Here is a 20443-nt window from a genome sequence, read left to right as displayed (position 1 = left end):
CATACTTTGAATTTGTACCATTGTACCATGACAAAAAAAAAACAAGACATATTTACTATTAAATATAAATGACATAAAAATGTATTTATTTACATTACAGTTTAAAATTTTAAAGGTCGGTAAGTAGTCTCTTATGCTCACCAAGTCTATTTATTTGATCAAAAATACAGTAAAACAGTTATATTGCAAATAATTCTAATATACTGATTTGGTGCTTTAAGAAATATTTCTTATTATTATGAGTGTTGCCTATAATGTTTTTGGGGAAACCGTGACACCGCGATTTTCTTTTTTAATGAATTAATGAATCAATTAGAATTGATGAGTACAAAAACAACAGCATTTATTTGAAATAGAAATATTCTGTAACATAAATGTCTTTACTGTCACTTTTGATCAATTGAATGCATCCTTGATGAATACAAGTATTAATACTGTGCTGTATATTCAATTTATATAAAGATATTGAGACTTCTTTTAGGAGAACATATCTTAAATGGCGGTTATTTTTCATAACCCATTCATATTTGTTCTTTTTTTAAAACACAAATCTCACTACATTTGCCAGTGGTCTTTTTAAAGGATGTTTAAAACTGTTTGGAGGACTTATTTGAGAAAATATATTTTGCAGTGTAATTCATTCCCTCAAAAGATAAAGTAAACTGTCTTTTATCCGATTTTCAAATATTTTTCCCCCTTTAAATCAAAGGTTGTAAATATTGTTGTTCATCTCAGAGCTGGTCGGTTTGATTCAAGCAAGCTCTTTATTAAAGAAAAATGGAAGCGAGGCCGCTGAAAACGTGCACAGTCACGGTTGTGATTTATTAGCACACGGATCAATTCCTTTGATTCCTCTGTTATATTAAACTTTCATCCAGCTCAGTGTTTATTTCTTTTCTCTGATACAAATGTTCAGTCTGAGTAAATAACATTTACAAAGCACCGTGAAAGCAGCAGCCATTTTCAAAAGACAACACACTTCCTGCTACGTACTATTGAATTTTATTTAGGACATGTTCATTTTCCATATTGCAATTTCTTTGCTATAGAACTTTTTCCAAAACACATTCTCTACAATACAGTCACACAATGTGATGGCTTCACATAAAGAGCAATTAAGCAGGATCTCCTCTCGGTAAATGATACGCCTCTGGGAAACGGCGCTGCAATTTATTTGCCGCTTTTATCTCAGGACCTGGATATGTCAGTGTTACATAATTAAAAGTGAAATGAGATCAGCACCCCGTCTTGCATTATGATGCGAGTTACTAAACAATCACATCATCTCAAAACAGCTGCTGTGTATAATGAAATGCCTTTTTGACTTATTAACAAAAGAGTGAAATATTAGTATCACCCCTTGAATAAAAATGGCTGTGATGAGTTCAGGTTTTCTAATCCACTTGATTTGTCTTTTTAAAAATCTGTGTTTTATTCTTCTTTAAACAACTACAAAAGACTAAACACCATCAAAAAGAGCCTGACAACAACAAAAGAACTGTGAGTAAAATGACAGACAAATCCTGACTTTCTAGTCGAGAACCTGGTGTGCTTTTTTTCTTTCATTCTGGTAAAAAAAAAAAAAAAAGGATTTCCATCTCTTTCATCATCACCAATGACTCTTGTCACATACAACCAAAGAAGAATGTAACATTAGTTGTTCAAAGATTGCCAATGGTCTCCACTCTTAAAAATAAAGGTTCCAATTTTTTTTTTTTTTTGCAGTAATATGCCATAGAAGAACCTTTTTTTGGTTCTTAAAAGAACCATTTTAACAATCTAAGAACATTTTTCGACTATAAAGAACCATTAGTGGAACGGAAAGTCTCCATTAATATTAATGGTTCTTCGTGGAACCTTAGATGCCAATAAAGAACCTTTATTTTAAAGACCCTGTGGTGAAAATCAAGTTTTTAATGTTGTTTATATGTCTATGTGGTGTTTTTAATATGCTTTAAGACAAACCATGTGTAAATTCAGAAGTCAACACCATTGCTGAGTATTTTCTCCTTAAAATTGAACCAAAGACAGTCTCAATTACACGGTTTGAAATTGCTGTTGTTTCTGACCTAACAAACCAGAGATGGGCACTCAAGTCACATTTTAACAGACTTCAGACTTGACTCGGACTCGACCAAAGGACTTGTGAATATTTAAAAAACGACTCAAGTCTTTAATCCTTAACTACTGATATAATAAAAAACAAGAATTCGTGTTTTATTTGAATGGTTTTATAATATCTGCGTCACATATATTTCCCTATATGTTGCGGTAGTTCGGACTTCGTCATTGAATTTGATTACGTATGTCCGTATATTGCGCGTAAACTCCGAAATGTCATAACGAAAGTCCCATGAAACATGACGGGAGAAACCATGCCAAATGTTCTTTCATTTGGGTTTATTAGCATGTCAAATCGGCTAGATGCAAAGAATGTGGGAAAACAATTAAAGAACCTTTAACGACAACATAACATTTTATGAAAAATCGCATCCACAAAGGTTAGTCACATTATACTGTGGTGTATCTGCATGGCTCCTTTGGATTGCAAGCCTGTTAAAACATTAACAAATAAAATCTAGCCTTTAAACCTAAAGCACTGTGTTTTACTTTTATTGTTTCAAAGTATATGCAGCTTTTCTCTCTCTTAATGTATGTCTATGAAAGAGGAGAGAGAAGGATGTTAATCCATTTATTACTTAAAGCGCATATCTTAAAATATCGCAATCAGCATGCGTACAGTTTTCTATTGACGTAAACATTCCGAGGTTTGATATTTTCAGATAATGACTGTCGTCAGTAATAACGCGGCTGTATAACAAACTACTGTATAACAAACCGCGACTGGAGCCATCTTGCGTCCAATTAGCGATTGTATTGAAAATAACTAGCTTGTCTTGTTTCCAGGACGATTGTTTTATACATTGTAATAGATTATAAAGTAACAAGCTGGATTTACATTATCCATTAAATCTTAGGACCTTTATTACAAACAAAACAGATGATGAAAAGATCATATATTTTGTCAATATAATACAAATAATAGGATTTATTTTTTTGTAAGGCATGAAATGACTCGAGACTCGACTCGGACTCGTGACAAAAGACTCCAGACTTGACTCAGACTCCAGATGAAAGACTTGTGAACATCTCTGTCACAAACTACCTAGTAACCAATCAGGTCAACGTGTGATCGTCAACGAGTGGATCTCTGAGCTGGTGTGAGTGAGTGGAGGCGGGGCTAATTTGCATATTCATAGAAACCCATATACTAAATGAGGCAAGGGTGTAGAGTTACATTCAAGCTATTTTAAGGCATGAAGAATTTTTTTTCAAGGAATCTTTTTTCAAATATGTCATTTTGGTGATCAAAGATGAGTTTTAAGGGATACAGTTATTGACTACAGGGGGACTTTAAGAGTGTGAAATGTACTCATCCCTAATCAAAGACTCACCTGATCTGCTGATTGGCCTCGCTACGGATCTTCAAAACCTCTTTGCCCTTGAGTTCCAGCTCCTTGGTCAAAGTGCTGATGTTCTCGTTCAGGGTGTGGATCTCGTGGTCCAGATCCGCAATGTGCTTCTTCCTGCGACTGACCTCATCCTGCAGATCTGAGATGCGACTCAGTAGCTCGTGTTCCTGAAAAACACGAGCATTCAAGGTCAACCGAGGCCACGATAAAAGCCAGATTGTCCTTACTTGAGAATGCCATGATGTGTTATTTTATGTAAGAGTGTGGATTGTGTGAAGGCATCATCTGTGGTGAAGGCTCTTCCAGAAACATCTGAATTCAGACACACATGGGGTTCCCGCGGATGCTATTTTCACTTCGCACTTGAAACTATGTGGGGATCTAATATTGATGGCACTTCTCTCTGTTTCTCCTTCCTTATCCAATACATGAATAGTTTTGTTATGAATAAATAAAAGGTGGAAGCCGCCAGCAGATCTACAACATTACATGGAGGTTTTAGCAGTACAGTTTCATCTCTTGAGGGACGTCAGAAGCTAATGGGCCTTGAGTTCTGAAGTTACTGAAAAACTACTTTCGTCAACTTTAAGTATTTAGTTACTTTTTTTTTTTTTTTTAAATGGCAAAAAAATATAATGTTTCTGGTGACATGCTCTGTAAGAATTGAGTAATCTGTTTTAAAATGAGTGAGCAAACTATTGCAGAAATACATCTCAGAGCACTGAGAAGATTTATGACTTTGAATAAGAAACTGAATATAACAAAATACCACTAGTCTTAGCACTCATCATTTCACAGTAAGAAAACAAACAAAACAATTTCTCAGAGTTTTTTTTTTTTTTCAAAGTTTTTTTCAAAGTTCTTAGTTTAATTCCACATGACCATTTTTTGCCTTCTCCCTGACCTTTACAATTAAACACAGGGTGTTTTGTTACTTACTGTTAAGGTTTCTATATGCAAATGACATATGTTATGATTGGCTAAACATTCTGTAAGCAAAATGACTAATATATTCAACCTGATTTTACTGAATACTAAAAAGGTGTTTTCCACGATATGACATCCATTATAAGCAATTGTTTTTGACTGCACCAAAAAAACCGAGACACTTTCCACATACATGAACCTAACTTTATATACAGCACTTTCCAAAAATAGGGTACAAGTAAGAGCCCGGAACTCTTTAAAATGAACAGTTTAAAACACAGATTTTTTATTCAATAAATAAAATGTAAAATAAACAAAATAAAATGAAATAAATAGCCTACATAGAATAAAAGGAATTATTAAAAAATAAAATAAAATAAAATAAAATAAAATAAAATAAAATAAAATAAAATAAAATAAAATAAAATAAAATAAAATAAAATAAAATAAAATAAAATAAAAAGACCTCTGATATAGGACAGGTCAAAATCCATTTTAAAGAGATAGTTCACCCAAATTTTTTAATTTTGTCATCATTTACTCACCCTCAAGTTGTTCCAAACATGTAGGAGTTTTTTTCTTCTGTTAAACACAAAAGAAGATATTTTAAATAATGTTGGTAATCAAACAGTTGACGGTAACCATTGACTTTCATAGTACGAAAAATATACTGGAACTCAATAGCTACCGTCAACTGCCTGGTTTCCTGGTTTTCCATTCTTTAAAATATCTTCTTTTGTGTTCAACAGAAGAAAAAAAAACTCATACAGGTTTGGAACAACATAAGGGTGAGTAAATGATGACAAATTTTTATTTTTGGGTGAACTATCCCTTTAGGATAAAGACATTTGCATGCTGATTGCGTTCTGTTAGATAACAAATTATCAAACTTATTTAATAGTTATCACTTCACAAAACATCACATTTGTGACTCTAATGCTTTAAGTGTACTGTATTCATAGAGATTGCAACATAGGCAATCTCTACACTGTAATGTTGAGACACAGCCGTATACGTCAGACTCCAGTACAACCCGGGTTAGATTAATTAGATGCCGCATGTCTCAGGCAATTTTCCACTCCACTGACACTTTGACTTTTAAATGCCTCGTTCACAGGAAGTAGAAGAAATCGTCCTGGATAATACAACTGAGCCAATTTCCGCTTTAATGTGGTTAATGGCTCTTGCTTAATCAAATTACAATCTGCTCATCCAACTTTGAATGTCTGTAAATATCATTTCACACAACAATTAGCTTACTAACGGTATCAGTGTGTGTGGCAAAGAAAACCTGTGGCCCAAAGGGCCAAATTATATGATAAAGGATGCCAATGTCAGCAGAAAATGTAATAAATGGCAAACATTTATGTGTATCCCCGGCATAAAAACTATTTCTAACGTATACTCACTTACATACAAATATATCAACCATTCCAGGTGACCGTGAAATACCCTGAAAGAGCATTTCTTGATATCTCCAAACCACAACAGATGGTTCATCTTGAGAATGAAGCATAAAACAGCACATAGTACACTTCTAAGAAAATCTGTCCAAATAGTAAAACTCTTGAGTCTTTGCCAAGCTCTGTTTCTCTCGCTCTGCCCATGTCTCCCTCAGCAATGATATTATGCTTCAGAGTAGTCCAATAACCATAAATTCACAGACAAGAAAAGTGCATTGTATATACTTGGCATTCTCTCATCAGATTCATGAGGTAGTCTTACAATGAACGTTAAGATCTGGACAGTCTGGCCCCTAAAAGAAAGAAGACACTGAGCCCTGCTGTACACCAACAGCATGCCAACAAAACATTTGCTCTTTCTGCTGTCATTGTATTAGCTAAGTCTCTAACAATCTCTGAACTATAACCAGGGGTGCACATAACTGGTGCTCAGATGCGCATGTGTGGTAAAAAATAAACGATGCACAGCAGAAAATGTGGAGGGAAGCACTTTAGAGTACCAACATTTTTGGGGACAAGGACACGTTTACTTACTGGAGTAGGATATTTCTCCATGTCTGGTAAGATAGCCATCATGATGATAAGTGGGTTCATTAATGAGTTGTTAATAGGGGTGCAACAGGTCACAGTTGTCATAAGTGAACAGTTGAGAAAGATACCGGATGTGTGTCAGTATATTCGGTCCGTGCATTCGGTCTTAGTGACAGCAGCCTAAGATTCCTGCTGTTGTCCGTGTAATTAATGTTAATGAAATAAAATAAAAATACAGCCTTAACAAAGATGAACCTATATTTAATTTCTACAGTGAACAAATAGTGTTATAGTGAGGAGAGCAGTCAGGAGGAAAGTGATGACGGATAAGTGTGCCGCGTAAAGTTTGAGTACCAAGCAGCATCTCCATGTGCTCCATTGAGAACCACACCAAAAAAGTTATGAGCACCCCTGACTATAACACTCATATGCTGAGGCTCAGGTGTGTGTTGGGGAAAAACCAAGCCGTCTTTATGTGTGACGTTAATGAGCTGGAGCAGAGCTGTCAGGGGGTCTGCCTGTGACATTTCCATTTACACTAACTCAAGCCTGGGACTCCAGCAGAGCACAGGAGCAGCGCCTGGAGAACACAGCGGTCCGGTTCTCCTCGTGCTCATGCTCTCAGACCGATACTCTCTCTCACTTTCTCTCACACTCGACTTAAGGGTAGACTCTTTTCAACTGGGCCACCTAGCAACCATCCAGACACCTTTTCAATGCCCTGACAACGAAATATGCACACTCAGGTACCAAAAACGCAGTCTTAAGGACTGTTCAAACCAAGAACAAAAACTATAAAGAGAACTATACTAGCATCCACACCAGAGGACGATACAGTTCTGTTTATTCTGAGCACAAGCTGCAGTTTAGCCGTCTGCTGCTTTAAATGCTCGAGCTCTTAGAGCAGAATGGATTCTGATTGGCTGTCAATGTTTTTATCATTCATCAGCTGGAAATAATCATTTTGAAAGTGATTCCAATTATATTGTTTCTCTGTTCTCTATTCTGCTCTAATATAAGCAAAAAAATCTAAATGTAAATTACATTTATGCTTTGTCATTATGGTAACAACCTGCTTTTGTAATACTAAAATTTAGATTTTTATCTTTTATTCTTAAATGGCAAATTTGCCTGGACTGAGGTCGAAACACATGGATAAAGGCAGGGTATTGTTGCATAATCTGACTGCATATGAAACCAGCTTTATCTGAATAATTGATTGTAGATTTTGAATGCACATAATCACACAGTGTTTGAAGAGTGCAAGGAAGAACACCGTGTTCAACAGCGGCCCGAGCATCAGGTCAAAATTCACCTCGAAGCTCTCTAAACCTCTCTTGAAAGACCCTCAGAAAATGTCACACCTGTCATGACAGAGCTAAACCTGGACGAAGAGTCATCTGACATCAGCAGGTGTACCTTTTCCTAAAGAGACGTGGCTTTAAAAGTCCAGTGCTCATTCAACCGTACAGAAAGAGCTCTTTCATCTCTTATCCCTGAAGTTGAAAGGGTATAATTTGCGAGGGCTGAAGTTAACATCTTTAACCTTTTCCATCAAAGACAGAGGCAAGTATAAATGTCTCCCTGGAGGAGTACTTCAACGTGCATGATGAGCATCATTAATGTTGGTCAAAGCCAAGAGGCATGCAGACAGTTGAGAGGAGGCTGATTAGCAGGTGTCTGGGAGGATGTGTGGAGTTGTGCTCTCCTGGGCATAGCACCCAAAAAAAAAAAGCCCTGAGAGAGGCTGGATTTCAGTGTTATGCTGATCAAAAGCTTCTCGACCGAGGGGGAACAGCATAGGTCATATTAGAGAGACGGGGTCGGGGTTGTTTGATAAGAGCTCATGGTGGCGCAAGTTAGTAGCGTTATTCAACCACTCACATGATTGAATTAGAGAAGAGTTATTTATGTTATGTAAGAGACACCTTTATATAGGAACCTGTTTCAATCTAAAACACTCTTATTGTGGAACATAAAAAGTCACAATTATGAGTTATAATATCATAATTAGATAATAGGTCACTTTTGGAGATAACATTTCAATTATGAGAAATATTAAGTTAAATTATGAGAGAAAAATAATCATATTATTGTAAAACGTTATCACTTCATGAGATTAAAAACTATTATGAGAATAATACGCAAAACAGTGAGATATTAAGTCACTCTAGGTAAAAAAAAAAGTCATAATTATGAGAAATAATATTATAATTGTTATAAATAAATATAGATATAAAGTCATACTGTGAGATATTAAATCAATTCATGCCATATAAATTTGAATTCACATGAAATAAAGTTGCAATTGTGAGAAAATTATTGACAGTTATGCATAGTAACCTTACCTTCTTATTTTATTATTACTTTACCTTTTTTAGGTGGAAACAGACTTTTATTCAAAATGACTTTTAGTGCATTTTTAGTCAATGACAGTTCTAATAGAGCAAATGCTGTTAAGTGCCTTGTAATCTTAAAACTATTGATTACTTTCAATTGATTAAAAGTTGTAATCAAATGAATTACATGGAATTTGATTAATTAAATACATTGCAAAGAATAATAAATAAAAAAACCTCAAATGAAGATAATTCAAATACATTCCATTATTGTGCCAGGCAAAAGCAATCAATAGTCAGAGATGTCTGCCTAAGTGCCTTGCCGGGGAGCGTTTGATTCCTCTTTCTCTCATTCCTCATACACGCATGTTTATTATTGAGTGCAAATCAGCGCTGTCAAAAAAGTGGTGACCCGTGTAAGAGAGCGTTAATGGTTATCCATCGGCCAAGAGATTCACGCAGTAGAAGCCCTGAGCAGCACAGGCTTTAATAAATACTGTGTCTTGTGAACGCAGGCACTCGTTCAGAGGAACCAGACCCCTGGGAGCCGTTGGGCCACTTGCAGAGCTGCCAAAAGACCATGCGGATGAAACGATTAGGTTTGTACTATTCACCTTTAATGCACATGAACAAAACTATTTATAATGCTGTCATAAAGCATGAGAGCTCCCACACCACGCACTAGGTATACATGACCTTGGTGCTCACTGTAAGATTCAGAATCGAGTTATGAAACTCGAATGTTAATGGCCAGGGGTTAAAACTGATCTCAAGCCAGTAGCCGAACACACAAGAGTTTGCTAGGAGACAATGAGGTGTGAAGTAGCCGTGCCGATCGCTATCGTGGTAAAACTCAGTTCTTTGTATTGTGGCTTTGGCCAGCTAATCTTACACAGCTCATTAAACCAGGCATGGAAACTGGACTCTCACTGGGAAACAATTAACAATAAGACAAAAATGGAGAGAGTATTTGGGAGAAGAGAATATCTGTTATGCAGTATGAGCAAAGTGATTCTTGAAAACCCCCACAGAGTCTCTGTTACCAACTTCAATCTATCTATCTATCTATCTATCTATCTATCTATCTATCTATCTATCTATCTATCTATCTATCTATCTATCTATCTATCTATCTATCTATCTATCTGTCTGTCTGTCTGTCTGTCTGTCTGTCTGTCTGTCTATCTATCTATCTTATTCACTGGTGCATCAAAAAAATAAATAAACAAATTTAAAAAAAAAATACTTTTAAGTCAATAAAATAAAATAGTCTGGTTAAATAATTTAACCAGTTTATTTAGATACTATCACATCCAGTACCTATTTTAAAAGAACTGACACAGCAATGTTTATACCTTATGTTGAATGGTTTCAACTAGAAAACATAAACCCATGTTTCTCACGGCTCTTTCATGACACATCTGCCTCTGCTGTCATAACTAGTGGGATCAGCAGGAGTCTTGGGGGAAGGTTAAGCATTTTTTCCCCAGCCTTATGATGTCAGGGATGTTACTGAGTGTACGTGAGGGCATTACAGAAACATGAACACAACAAAGTCAACTGTGTCCCTGAGACCACTGCACAGTTTGATTGTAGATGCACATGAAACAATTCTAATCTCACAAGACACAAAAATTTCACAAATATTTGACCCAAGAAACGTGCATCTGTGTTTTCCATGTACGCTCATTTGTTATTCCTGGATGATGTATGAAGCACTGTGGCTAGAAACGCTTGGTGAATGCTTAGCAAAAATAGATTCCTTCCCGACGGCAGCAGTGCAGAGTTTGTTCAACTCCTGAGAGAGCTCAACAGCTCTGATGCTGTTTTATCTGAGTTTGCAGCCTCTCTTTAGAAAAGATCACACTGAATTTGCCCTTTGACCTCTGTTATTGTCTGAGGGACATTAGGCAAGTTCTCACGATACAGATTTGAGCCCCAGGAGCAGAAGAATTACACTTGAACCTTTAAAATCGCTTAATAGTACTAAGCGATTTTAAAGGTTCCTAGTTTTGTTTTGGAGGTCTACTACAACAGGTTTACATGCATCCGAGGTCAAAAAACACTTTCATTTTATTATAATATACATTGCCCATCACCTCATTTATCTGAAAATGGTTAGTTCGAAGATTCAGTCTCTCTAAACCCCTCCTACTCTGCTCTGATTGGTCAGATGGCCCAGTCTGTTGTTATTGATCTACCGCTTACAGCGCGTGCCGGAAACGAAACGGCCATTACCATATCTGAATTTCAGCTCTGAAGGATTCCTCAGCGCTCGATACACAGTGATACGAACAGTAACAATGGCATCGGTTTTACTGTATCAATTATTCATCCTTTGGAAGTGCATGCAAAGTGGACTTGTTTTCGCAACGCAGAAATGGTTCATGTCGACAACACGAACCAAACTCTTCCAGGCCTCAGCTACAATTTCAGTGTTATATTCGAAAATATTAGAAAAGCATAGTTAGTATTGATATGGTGCTACTAAAACAAAATCGTCACTTCCTGGGAAATTGGCACAAAATATATGTCATAAGAATGGAAGTTGGTGCAATCGGGGATGCCACTGAGGCTATTTTTTCTTCCATTATAAAGCAGACGAAACGCAATAAACGGCGTTATATATCTTACATTCGGATGCCTGGTGTTTGGGAACGCAATCATGTGAGATGCTTCTGGGAGCATCAGGTGGATGGAAACATAGCTACTGTCATGCTCACAAAATTCACCTGGGGGCACATTGAATTAAATGTGAAATTATTACGTAGAAAGAATGAAATAGTACTTTTTTTTATTTTGGTAAAACTATTTTTTGTTGTCTTTGGCATTTACTCTAATCATGGGCCATCACAGAGATGCAAAAGCACATTGCAGTTTGATTCTGTGTGTATGTGTGTTTCATGGACACGTTTTTCCATGAGGCCTGCATTTAAGACTCAAGCTGCACAACCTTTCAGTTGCTTGGCCAACAATTCTGTCAGCGTTTCTTTTGTTTAACTGTCCTCTTATACATGAAGCCAGATGACAAGAGGATTTATTAAGGCCCTTTTCTTTCATAGCAGCCAATAGTTGGCAGAACTCTATTGATTTGTCCTTTCTTGGAAAGGCATTCACTTGCAGAACTTACTGTTAGTCACTGTCTCCATTAGGAAACAATAGGACTGTAGGAGACGGTGGGAGAATGATGGGAATACCCCGACGGAGAAGCTAGGACACAGTCTACATCGAAATTAATGAAAACTAGCAATACTTAATAATAATAATAATAATAATAATAATAATAATAATAATAATAATAATAATAACTATAAAAAAGCTTTAAAATGTGAAGAAACTTTAAAATGTGTACTATAATGCGAAAAAACTAAATATGATTATAAAAAAAACGTATGCATTGAACTACCTTTCAAAAGTACGATTTAAAAAAAAGAAATTAATCATTAATTTTTAAAAAGAAATTAATCAATCTTAAATGCCCCCATTTTTTTTTAACAGGAGAGTATACTTTAGTAAAGTTAAAGTATATTTTTAAGTATACTTTATGTAGTAAGTATACTAATACCAATGTACTAGAAGTATACTTGTAAGTGTAATGTTTCAATACTACTTGGGACAAAATTGGCCCACTTTTTAGTAAACTTTCAGTGTAACAGTAGTAAACTGAGTATACAACTAAGTTTTTCATTTGTACTGCAACTATGCTACAAGTGAACTTATACATATACTGAGAGTTCCCTAGTCAAATACTTTTAGCACATTTTTTTGTTTATGAAACTTTGAAGTGTACTGTCAGTAAATTATACTTGTAAGTTTTCATTAATTGAACATAACATCATTATTCTAGCTTCCTGCATCCTTTTTTTTTTAAATCAAAGCTTGAAGGTGGTGAGTTTAATCAAAAAAGCAACATTTTAAACAAAAAGCTGAGAAAATCACATTTTTTGTCAAAGACTACTTCCGGATCGGGTTCAGAACGATGATCAAAACATAGATGGAGTAGATGGAGTTCATAAACACCCCCAAAGCTTCAGTCGTTAACCCTTCCTGGGTCGACATTTCATTCAGTAACGTTAGGCAGTTTTGATTTATATGCTGTTTAATGTTTGATTGATCACATTTGCGTAAGCAGTGCTTCTTTTTCTGCTTCTTCTTCACCTGTGTTTTGATCCAGAGATTCAGAACTATTTCAGAAGATGCATAATAGCGTCCCCTTACCGTGTAACAGTGAAATCATGGATTGGCAGAAAATTCTGTAAATGGCAGGTAAAGAGATTTCAAGCAAATTACATTACCAGTGGACTAGCCTACACAAAAGTTCAGATACTCAGAATAAGGGAAATATCTGTTTTCTTTATAAATCACTATTTTCAAACAATGTGAGTATATAAGACAGCATGTAAAACCATTAAACACAACTACAAGCCAATATACTTAGAATACTCAATTATACTTTTAAGCTTATCTCGATCAAAAGATTGAGTACAAGTATAGGGCAAATATACTTTGCTGCCAGTGTAAGTCAAGTATACTTAAGTGCAATTTTAAGTATATTTCTGAGAAGTATATTAAAAGTAGACAAAGTATACTTTCTTATTTTTAGTTTAAAAGAAGTAGAGAGGATGGGGGCATTTGACCGACATGTAAAACAACCAAATAAAGCTTATAGTATGTGACATTTATGGGCATGTAAATCTAAAATTGATGAGACCGCAATAATAAACCGTGTGCAAAAAAATATCAATGTAAACTTATATGAAATATAATAACCCTGCTGTGGTGGAGGTTTACCTGTACTCTGCTCTGTTCCAAAGCTTTCTCCAGTTCCTGTTTGGCAGCCGCTGTTTCCTGTTGATGGGTCTGACGCATGTGTTCAATGGCTGATGCGTGGAGATGGTTCAGCTCTGAACGCAGTGATGCTGAGAGGAGAACAAGAGAGAGAGAGAGAGAGACACAGGGAATGAAAAACAAGACTATTCCAGGGAGATGAACTGCTGTCTGGAGCTGAATTAAACATCATTCATCTCCAGCTTTCCCTAAAGCACAGGTGGAAATGGAAGTGACTAATTCCCCCACCTGCAATTTCCTTTCTGCACTCTCTCATTACACTGCTTTCCAGTTTCATCCAATTATACCGTATTTCAATGAGATTGAGCTATAATTAGAGGTGTAGATCTCTTCAGGACTCAGATTTTATATTGGACATCTAGTTCCAACACTGCTTAGTGTACAAAGCAAATACAAATGTACTTTAAATCAAACAATTATTAACATTACCAAAAAAATGCTAAATTATGAACATACATGGCACAGGGTGAATAAGGAAACCTAATTGTCTCTTGCTTCTGCAGCCAAAAGGTCTTCTGACAAAATGATGCATGTTTTAGTTAATGATGTTTTAGTTTTCCCAGCTTCCAGAAACTCAGTCATGACAGATATATGGCATATACAGCGGGGGAAATAAGTATTGAACACGTCATCATTTTTCTCAGTAAATTTATTTCCAAAGGTGCTATTGACATGGAATTTTCACCAGATGTTGGTAACAACCCAAGTAAGCCATACATACAAAGAAACAAACAAAAATAAGTTCAGAAATTAAGTTATGTGTAATAATGTGAAATGACACAGGGAAAAAGTATTGAACACATGAAGAAAGGGAGGCGCAAAAAGGCATGGAAAGCCAAGACAAATGCTGAAAACTTACAGTAATTAAAAAGCAATCCAGCCCCCTGTCAGTGGAAATTAATAACAGCTGGTTCAGTCCCAAATGATGGCCTACAAAAAGGTCTCATTGCCAAGGTGTCACACAAGACACATCTCATGATGGGTAAAAGCAAAGAGCTGTCTCAAGACCTTCGCAACCTAATTGTTGCAAAACATAATGATGGCATTGGTTATAGGCGCCATTCTAAGCTTCTGAATGGTCCAGTGAGCACTTTTGGGGCCATAATACGGAAGTGGAAAGACAATAATTTCACCATAAATTTGCCTCGACCAGTGCTCCTCGCAAGATTTCTGATAGAGGAGTGAAAAGAATAATCAGAAGAGTTGTCCAAGAGCCAAGGATCACTTGTGGAGAGCTTCAAAAAGACCTGCAGATAGCAGGTACTGTTGTCTCAAAGAAAACAGTAAGTAATGCACTCCACCGCCATGGCCTGTATGCACGCTCACCACGCAAGACTCCATTACTGAAAAAAAAGCATGTTGAAGCTCATTTAAAGTTTGCTGCACAACATTTGGAAAAGCCAGTGAAATACTGGGAGAATATAGTGTGGTCACATGAGAGCAAAATTGAACTGTTTGGATGCCATAATACACACCATATTTGGAGGAGAAATGGCAGTGCACATTACCCTAAAAACACCATACAACTTGGTGTTGGCTCTTGGACAACTCTTCTGATTATTCTTTTCACTCCTCTATCAGAAATCTTGCGAGGAGCACTGGTCGAGGCAAATTTATGGTGAAATTATTGTCTTTCCACTTCCGTATTATGGCCCCAAAAGTGCTCACTGGACCATTCAGAAGCTTAGAATGGCGCCTATAACCAATGCCATCATTATGTTTTGCAACAATTAGGTTGCGAAGGTCTTGAGACAGCTCTTTGCTTTTACCCATCATGAGATGTGTCTTGTGTGACACCTTGGCAATGAGACCTTTTTGTAGGCCATCATTTGGGACTGAACCAGCTGTTATTAATTTCCACTGACAGGAAGCTGGATTGCTTTTTAATTACTGTAAGTTTTCAGCAGTTGTGCTGGCTTTCCATGCCTTTTTGCGCCTCCCTTTCTTCATGTGTTCAATACTTTTTCCCTGTGTCATTTCACATTATTACACATAACTTAATTTCTGAACTTATTTTTGTTTGTTTCTTTGTATGTATGGCTTACTTGGGTTGTTACCAACATCTTGTGAAAATTCCATGTCAATAGCACCTTTGGAAATAAATTTACTGAGAAAAATGATGACGTGTTCAATACTTATTTCCCCCGCTGTATGTGTGGCATATTTTTGTGAGTTTTTGAGCAAGATGATCATAAATTGAAGCAACTTTAATATAGTTTAATTTAATAAATTAAATTTTAATTTGAACTTTGGAAATCATGCAATGTTGGACCTCATCATATTTCCAGATTTGCCATTTGAGTTGGTCACAGAAACTTTTAACATATTTATCATTTCCTAAAATTTTAGAAACCAAGTCTTCCAAAATGTATTTTCTTTTGGTCTATCTGACTCAAATCAGTTTAGTTATTTGTAGCTTGAACAGCGAAAAAATAAAAGAATAAAGTGAGAACAAAAAAACACCTTAAACCATCCAATGTTGCTGTTCTTTATAAACAGGTTTTTTAAAATAATACATCTCTTGTGAAAATGTAAGTGAACAATTTACAGGCTTTGTGAGAAAGAGTTGTATAATGAAAAAAGAATACGTTGACATATTGATTCAACCTGATCACATATTGATGCCAGATTAGAAAAGTCTAAACAGGCATTTCAGTTTGAATTTCTATAAGCAGTAGGAAAATATTCAGCTTTTTGCCCTTTTTTTTCATCGTGCAAGCTAGTCTTTTGCTGACATGCAAGTCATTACTATGGTAACCTATATAGATATTACAGATATTGTCTCTGCAAATGGATCTGATTTCATCACTTGCAAAATGACAGTACAGACATTCATTGCTAAAGATTGCATTTGAACTAGAGTAAATAATAAAACAGGTTCTGTAGATTTTTTACAGCAGGTGTGTAAAAGAATGTGTGTGAATTAGTGGCTGCTCTACCCAGCATGGCCTTGCCCTCGTCCTCCAGTTCGAAGCGAAGGGTCTGCAGTTCTTGCTCTGACTGCTGTTTCAGAGTCTCGATGTTCTGCCTGTGAGCCTCCCGCAGAGTCTGAAGCTCCATGTGATGCTGCTGCCGGAGACGCTCCTCGAGCTCCTACACACACACACACACACACACACACATCAGTTCATCAGATCAGTTTATCACTCCATGCACCATTTTGTTCAACACAAGTACCAATAGGAAAAAAAGTAGTGCTGTCAAATGGATTAATCGCAATTAATTGCATCTAACATAAAAGTTATGTAAAAGCATCTATACATATACATATATGTATATGTATATGTATGTATATGTATATGTATAGATGCTTTTACATAACTTTTATGTTAGATGCAATTAATTGATTTGACAGCACTAAACAAATTCAATACATTTTGTTTCATCTGTTGCCCTTCCAGGACAGCTTGAGTATGCAGGAAAAAAATTACAAAGAAAATGAGAAATATATATATTTTTTGGCCATTTTTTGCTGGTACACACAAAAGAAAGAAAAAAATGTAGGAACTAGATACAGGGAGACACTTCAAAAATAAATTATTACCTTGTCCTTCAGGGCCTCTGTACAAACTGTACAAACCTCTGCCTTCAGTAAAATTGGCATAAAGATAATTTGAATATATTTGGTAAGCATAAATCTTTGGATAGAGAACTAGATGCCCAGAAGTTACAGTTAAAGCAAGAAAATAACAACAACAACAAAACATCACTTGGAAGAACAACAAACCAGTAAGAACAAAAAAGCTGTTAGATGTTACAATTTAAAAATATGTTAGCTAACTATGCTAATATTACAATGACAAAATACTACACTAAATACTAATCTATCTCAATCTGGTTGATTAACCACAAACTGAAACCACAAACTAACTGGTTTAACCAACAAGAACCTGACCCATTAAGATTAAACAGTAAGACCAACTTGCTCAACAAACATCATCAGAAAGAACATAAGCAATGTTAATTTACCAGATTCATTCAGGTTTTCCTGGTGAAATGGATGGCTAGGCCAGAACTAACCAGTATAAACCAGCAAGAAATTCATACTAATCTGAAGCCCTATTCGGACGGTAACCGTTTCACATGTGGAGGTCTGTAAAATTGCATGGCAAGTAAGTGATAAAACTCATTCATGGTGATTTATTCATGATGTAGAAGTGAGTTTTAGGATTTTAAGAACCTGAGAATGCGTTACTCACGTGGTCAGTCGCATGATTGTCTGCTGTAAATAAAATGTCATATGCTTACAATAATTACTTTGAATTAATTGAATAGGAAAATAATATTCTATTTATTATTTAATTATTTAAATCTTCTGTTTAAAAATAGGACGATAGACACGCTATGGTTGAAATGGTTGTTGGTCTTGCATTTTATTTCAAAATGATGTATGTCATTTTAAAAATGAAGAAATTTGCAGAAATAAGCCTCTTATTTTTCAAGAGGTAAACAAAGATGCTTGGTTTATATTTTTCATTTATAATTGTATATAATACATATTTTAGAATTGTATTGCATGTTGCTTTCACAATAACGGCCCATTTCAAATGTTGCATGATGAAATATTGTTCTTGTAAATACTTTCCAGAATTTCAGTAATAAAAGAGTATCTTTAAAATGCATGCTAATCACAGCAAAGCGAAAAAGTTATCGTACGGTGCTCCGCAGTGTTCAAAAAGGATTTAAACAGTGAATTTTAAATTGATCTCCTCTTGTAAACTCAGAGATGTGTATTCAGACTTCAATTAAATTACCACACAACCTTGGTGTTTGTCAAAAAAACAGTAGGTAATGGGATTTTTAAGCGGGTGGTGGGAGAAAAACATGACATTCTGGATTCGGACGGCAATAAAATCACCGACTAGCCCCTGTAAATGTTGAAAATACCTTATGTCCCCATGAGAAACAATTACCGTCCGAATAGTACGGTGGCCGAGAGAGCTCAACGCGCTGCAACTGAAGAAAACACATGCAAATAGAAAAACACCTGCAAATTAAGAAAACATCTTCATCAGTTTCACAACACATGTGTGCTCCAAATACTCACAACACAACCAAATACAGAAACGCGCTGCAAAAGTTCACAACACAAACAAATACAGAAACGCACTGCAAATAGAACAGAACACAACGGAAATGTTTCCGGGGAACCCAATAAGTGACGGACCCGGCTGGGACGTGCTTACAGCTGTCTACTTTTATTATTATTTATTTTTTTGCAAAACATACAGAGATGACACGTTTATGACATACAACTTTGTATACAATATACAAAATGTATTTACGTTCAATGTCATAAGAATACTAAAAAGAACAATGAGCTGAAGACTAAAATAAATAAATAAATAAAGATAGAGAAAAAGAACATGAGGGAAAGACATTAATCTATACATCAGTTACATTGTACACATTTTGTCATGTTATGTTAAAATAAGTTTCATAAGAAATGTTAGAATGCAGCTAGGGTCCAAATATGAGATGGCAAGTTTTAAAGTTGAGACACTCACACACAGATATAACGCATATTTTAAAAACTTTGTTGTATAAAATGTATATTTATTTGCAACAGTTATGTTAACAGCAATAATACTATATTTCTGGTAAGAACAGCTATTCAGCTGATGGACACGCGCTGCGTTGTCATGGGAACATCCCAGGTGAAAATAATGAGGAAATTACGTTGTCTTTCGTTGCTTAGACATTCTCTGGTTGCTCCCTTCATCAACATGGCACACAAGTGCCCCACTCCCTCCAAAGTGCCCAATTCAAGGGCTCTGCCGTCTGCCCTTTTAAGAGAGTAGGGCATAAGTAATGCTCACGAGCAATAAGCACGTCCCAGCCGTCCGTCCGTAACTTATTTGGGTTCCCCGGAAACATTTCCGTTGTGTTCTGTCCTATTTGCAGCGCGTTTCTGTATTTGTTTGTGTTGTGAACTTTTGCAGAACTTTTGTGCACCTGCAAAAATATGCATCAAAAGGAAAGCAGCACTCAGCCAGAAACACAAGCATAAAAACTTATTTTTAAAATTATTACTACTCTATCAGAAGGCACTTATGCATCTCTGCAAACTTATTTAGGATCTTGGTTGGCTGGCGTCTCGTGTCTAGCCAGAGCAATGCAAATTAAAGCACCATGAATTAGATTAAGAGAATGAAGCTGTTTGAGTGCTGGAGATACACTGGCATAATGACGGGTAATGCAGGGCACCTGCCTCCACTGAAACACACTTTGGAGTCAGTGATTTCCAGCAGAGTGGGTGCGGATGGGAGAGGAAGTGGGTTAGGGAATGACAGCGGACACAAATTAGACCAACTGCTTCAGTAAACACTGACTGCACCAAACCAGTTGGCAGGACTGTTTTAAAACTGAGCAGTTTTAATGCTGAGATCACAATAAAACAACTGATGGGAAAGATCAATGGAGCTTAACAGAGGCATGTAAAAACATACCACATGGTCTTTAACAGCTTTGTCAAAGATGGCTTTTTTAAATCAATACAGCCTTAAGAGGATTGCAAACAAATAATGGTACACTTAAAAAAAAACATTTAATCAATATTTTGTCTGGTTTTCAAGTAGAAATATCTAAACATCCATAAAACAATATATATTTACTTGAGAAGAAAAACTGTGTTAGATTGACGTGTTGAATATTGTATACTTTAATCATTAAATATATATATAATTTATTTCTACATCATTTTTTTAGTTAATGACAAAGAAAATTGCCTAAAGTTAATAAACAAAAAAGGCATTTCTGAAACTTTGAGATGTCATATTGCCAAAAGGTGAAGTGAATAGCACTTATTTTTTGTTCATATAAAGGAGATGAGACATGACAAGAAAGTATGGTCGTGAAGGAG

At 35.9% G+C, this 20443-nt stretch overlaps 1 protein-coding gene across 4 annotated transcripts in view; it reads right to left on the bottom strand.

Annotated features, from left to right (window-relative positions):
- LOC311068221 (protein FAM184A-like) overlaps nt 1–20443 on the bottom strand; it is a 122480-nt gene that overhangs the window by 17946 nt on the left and 84091 nt on the right. For all 4 annotated transcript variants that reach the window (XM_084090539.1, XM_084090537.1, XM_084090538.1 and 1 more), the window contains exons 12-14: nt 16521–16674; nt 13525–13652; nt 3456–3640 (exon numbers count right to left, since the gene is read on the bottom strand). In XM_084090539.1, the coding sequence (XP_083946665.1) occupies nt 3456–3640; nt 13525–13652; nt 16521–16674 (467 nt within the window). The remainder of the gene's footprint in view (nt 1–3455; nt 3641–13524; nt 13653–16520; nt 16675–20443) is intronic.

The sequence above is a fragment of the Abramis brama genome, assembly GCF_963993115.1.
Source record: "Abramis brama genome assembly, chromosome: 18".
Lineage (NCBI taxonomy): Eukaryota > Metazoa > Chordata > Actinopteri > Cypriniformes > Leuciscidae > Abramis > Abramis brama.
The sequence above is the reverse complement of the archived record's forward strand: the minus strand, read 5'-3'. Positions and strand labels throughout refer to the sequence as shown.